Source organism: Gekko japonicus, unplaced genomic scaffold (assembly GCF_001447785.1).
Source record: "Gekko japonicus isolate JY-2015 unplaced genomic scaffold, Gekko_japonicus_V1.1 scaffold1560, whole genome shotgun sequence".
Lineage (NCBI taxonomy): Eukaryota > Metazoa > Chordata > Lepidosauria > Squamata > Gekkonidae > Gekko > Gekko japonicus.
In genome coordinates this window covers 225409-228303 of record NW_015161998.1, presented here as the reverse complement: position 1 = coordinate 228303, position 2895 = coordinate 225409, and the positions used below count along the sequence as shown (strand labels likewise).

Genomic DNA, 2895 nt, shown 5'->3' with positions numbered 1-2895 from the left:
GGGGTATAATGCCATAGAGTCCACCTTTCAAAGCAGCCATTTTCTCCAGAGGAACCTATCTCTGTGGTCTGGGGACCAATTGTAATTCCAGGAGATTTCCAGGCTCCAACTGGAGGCTGGCAACCTTACCCTAGGAACTGGGTGGTAGTGGTTAGCAGGATATGAAAGGAATTGTGGGGTATAATGCCATAGAGTCCACCTTTCAAAGCAGCCATTTTCTCCAGAGGAACCTATCTCTGTGGTCTGGGGACCAATTGTAATTCCAGGAGATTTCCAGGCTCCAACTGGAGGCTGGCAACCTTACCCTAGGAACTGGGTGGTAGTGGTTAGCAGGATATGAAAGGAATAGGAAAGGAACTGGGAAATTACATCAATTCCAACCCTACAAAGAGTTATGGACTTCAGTTGGCAATGAATGAAGTGGGCAAATGAGAATTCTGCAACTCACTCTCCACCTTGTGTCTGCAGTTATGTGGGGGTCTTGGTCTGACCATGTCCGTGGTTGGTGGGAAGCCAAGGACCAGCATCCAATTCTGTACCTCTTTTATGAAGATATAAAGGAGGTGAGAAAGTCTTTCTCCTTCTCTGGGTATCTCTTTCTCACGCACACGCACACACAATTTTTTAAGTAGTAATTTTACCTGCAAAGGAGCTCTGATGCTAGAAATACTCTCAGAAATTACTTTGCTATGTTGGGTTCTCACAGCAGTGCCTCCGCTGAGCAAGAAACAACCGCTTAACAGCAGCCTAAATTTCCCTCAGCAGTCTTGTCTCTCCCTAGGACCCAGCCCGGGAAATCCGCAAAGTAGCCCAATTCCTTGGTATAGAGCTCACAGAACCAGTTCTGAAACAGATTGTGCAGCACACAACATTTGAGAACATGAAAGCCAATCCGATGGCTAATTACAGCAGTATCCCTTCTTGCATTATGGACCACGCTGTGTCGCCTTTCATGAGAAAAGGTGAGTGTCACACGGGTTGGCTTCTGGCCTCAGTTCTGAGAGGGGAAGAAAGTCCTTTGTGGGAATGGCTGGATTTGTCAAGTGGCGTAATTCTTTTGGCAGTGGTCCTGAAAAGTAAGCTGTAAGCTGTAGAAACGTAAACAGTAATTTTGGACTCAGAATGCTGTCAAGGGAGGTGGGGGGATGGTGCCTCATTCCTAAACAGAGAAGTAGCAAGAGTCACGCTTGCGGGAAGGCCCTGGTGACACTTGACCTAAAAAATGGCTCTGGCGTTAACAGGCACATAGTTCTGAGTGGAGATGGACAAGTAAAGGCAAACTGGGAAGTACTTTTCCTTAACAGCTCCCACACCATACATCTTTAAAGAAGGGGCAAAGGTGTGAGGAAATGGGGTGAAGGAATTGCTAAGGACTGGAGTGGTGGGCTGGGCATCAGGCTACAACGCCAAAGATCAACAAAAGCCCATAAGTCTACTAGATCTCATACATCTGCCAGAGAGGTTCCCTACTTGTGGTTTGTGCTCCCAGCAAGATGCTGGTCCAGGAGTAAAGTATCCATACCCAGGAAATCTGTAGTTGGATGTTCTAACATTTTCTTTGAGATGAAAAAGCTGTGACCAGGAAAGAAGAAAATTGGGCTTCAGTGACACAGGGAAGGGATTTCTCCAGAGAACTTTGTATTTCCCCACCTATTGCCTTTCCCCCCACACCTGGGGGGGGAATGTTTATGAACTCAAAAGTACAGGGATTAAATCCCCCTCCCACAGCGCCATCCATATCCACTTCTCATACCTGTGTTGTTGTTTTTTAATTCATGAAAATACAGTCTCATTTATTTGGATGAATTTCAGTTTCTGTCGTTTGAAGACATGGGCTAGTTACTTGAAGGGATGCAGCCATTCATTTCCGTTTTTGACACTTGCTCCTCATGGCTCAAAGTACAGGGCCGAGAGGGGTTATATGGCTGAATCCTGAGGGTGGTGATAAACTCTCTGAGGAGGGATGGCGTTCAGATTTTAATCCCTGTTGCAGGTGTCTCTCTTTTGGGCAAGGTGTTCACTTGAGTGGTGGCCAAGCAAGTCCAAGCTTTCTTGGATAAGGTGGATTGCCCGAACACTTCCCAATCTGTTACTATCCTGATTTGGGGCCAGAAATGCCCTTAAATTGTCCTCACTTGCAACCTTTACCAAGATAGGGACAGACAGGGTGAATATCTGTTGGTTCTCCTAGACTACTGAACAACTTTTGATATCCTCAGCCAGGGTATCCTTCTGGATCAGCTGGCAGAGGGGACTATCAGGGGTGCCATGGTGTAGTGTTTTTGTTCATACCTGACCGACCAGTTCCAGAGAATGTCTCCAGCAGTGTTCCCTCTAAGCTGAGTTAGTGTGAGCCAGCTCACAGTTTTTTAGCCTCCGGCTCACATGTTTTTGTCTTAGCTCAGGAAGGATGGCTCCAGAGCAAACTAATGTATGCAGTAGCTCGCTCACCACTTTAATTTTGGCTCACAAGACTCCACAGCTTAGAGGGAGCATTGGTCTCCAGCCTTCAACCGCCCTTCTGCCCCAGCATACTGGCCTCCTCCCCTTGGCCCATGCTCTTGGCCAACCACCTGGATCAGGCCAGGAAGTGCTAGGTCACACTTAGCTCACCCGATTGGCCTTCTGGATTTGTCAGAGTTGCCAGCTTTAGGTCCTGCTGCGCCTGGAAACTCAGGTCTCTCTGGGGAAGGCATAGATGCCAGACCCACATTCTGTTGGGGTACCTTGTCACAGGTTCCACAAGAAGGTAAGGCCTTTCCCGTTGTGACACCAAAATGTTGGAGCTCCCTTCCAAAAGGCATTTGATTAGCTCCATATTAGCTTTCACAAATCATTGTACCAGGCAAAAATGTTTTGGTTCTCTCATGCATTTGGTTAATCTTCCCCAGTGAT

The 2895-nt window shown here is 47.3% G+C and overlaps 1 protein-coding gene across 1 annotated transcript in view; it reads left to right on the top strand.

Moving 5' to 3' along the window:
- Positions 1-2895, top strand: part of LOC107105458 (sulfotransferase 1C1-like) — a 6700-nt gene that overhangs the window by 2731 nt on the left and 1074 nt on the right. Inside the window, exons 4-5 of the mRNA XM_015405429.1 lie at positions 469-563; positions 782-962. Of these exons, the coding sequence (XP_015260915.1) occupies positions 469-563; positions 782-962 (276 nt within the window). The remainder of the gene's footprint in view (positions 1-468; positions 564-781; positions 963-2895) is intronic.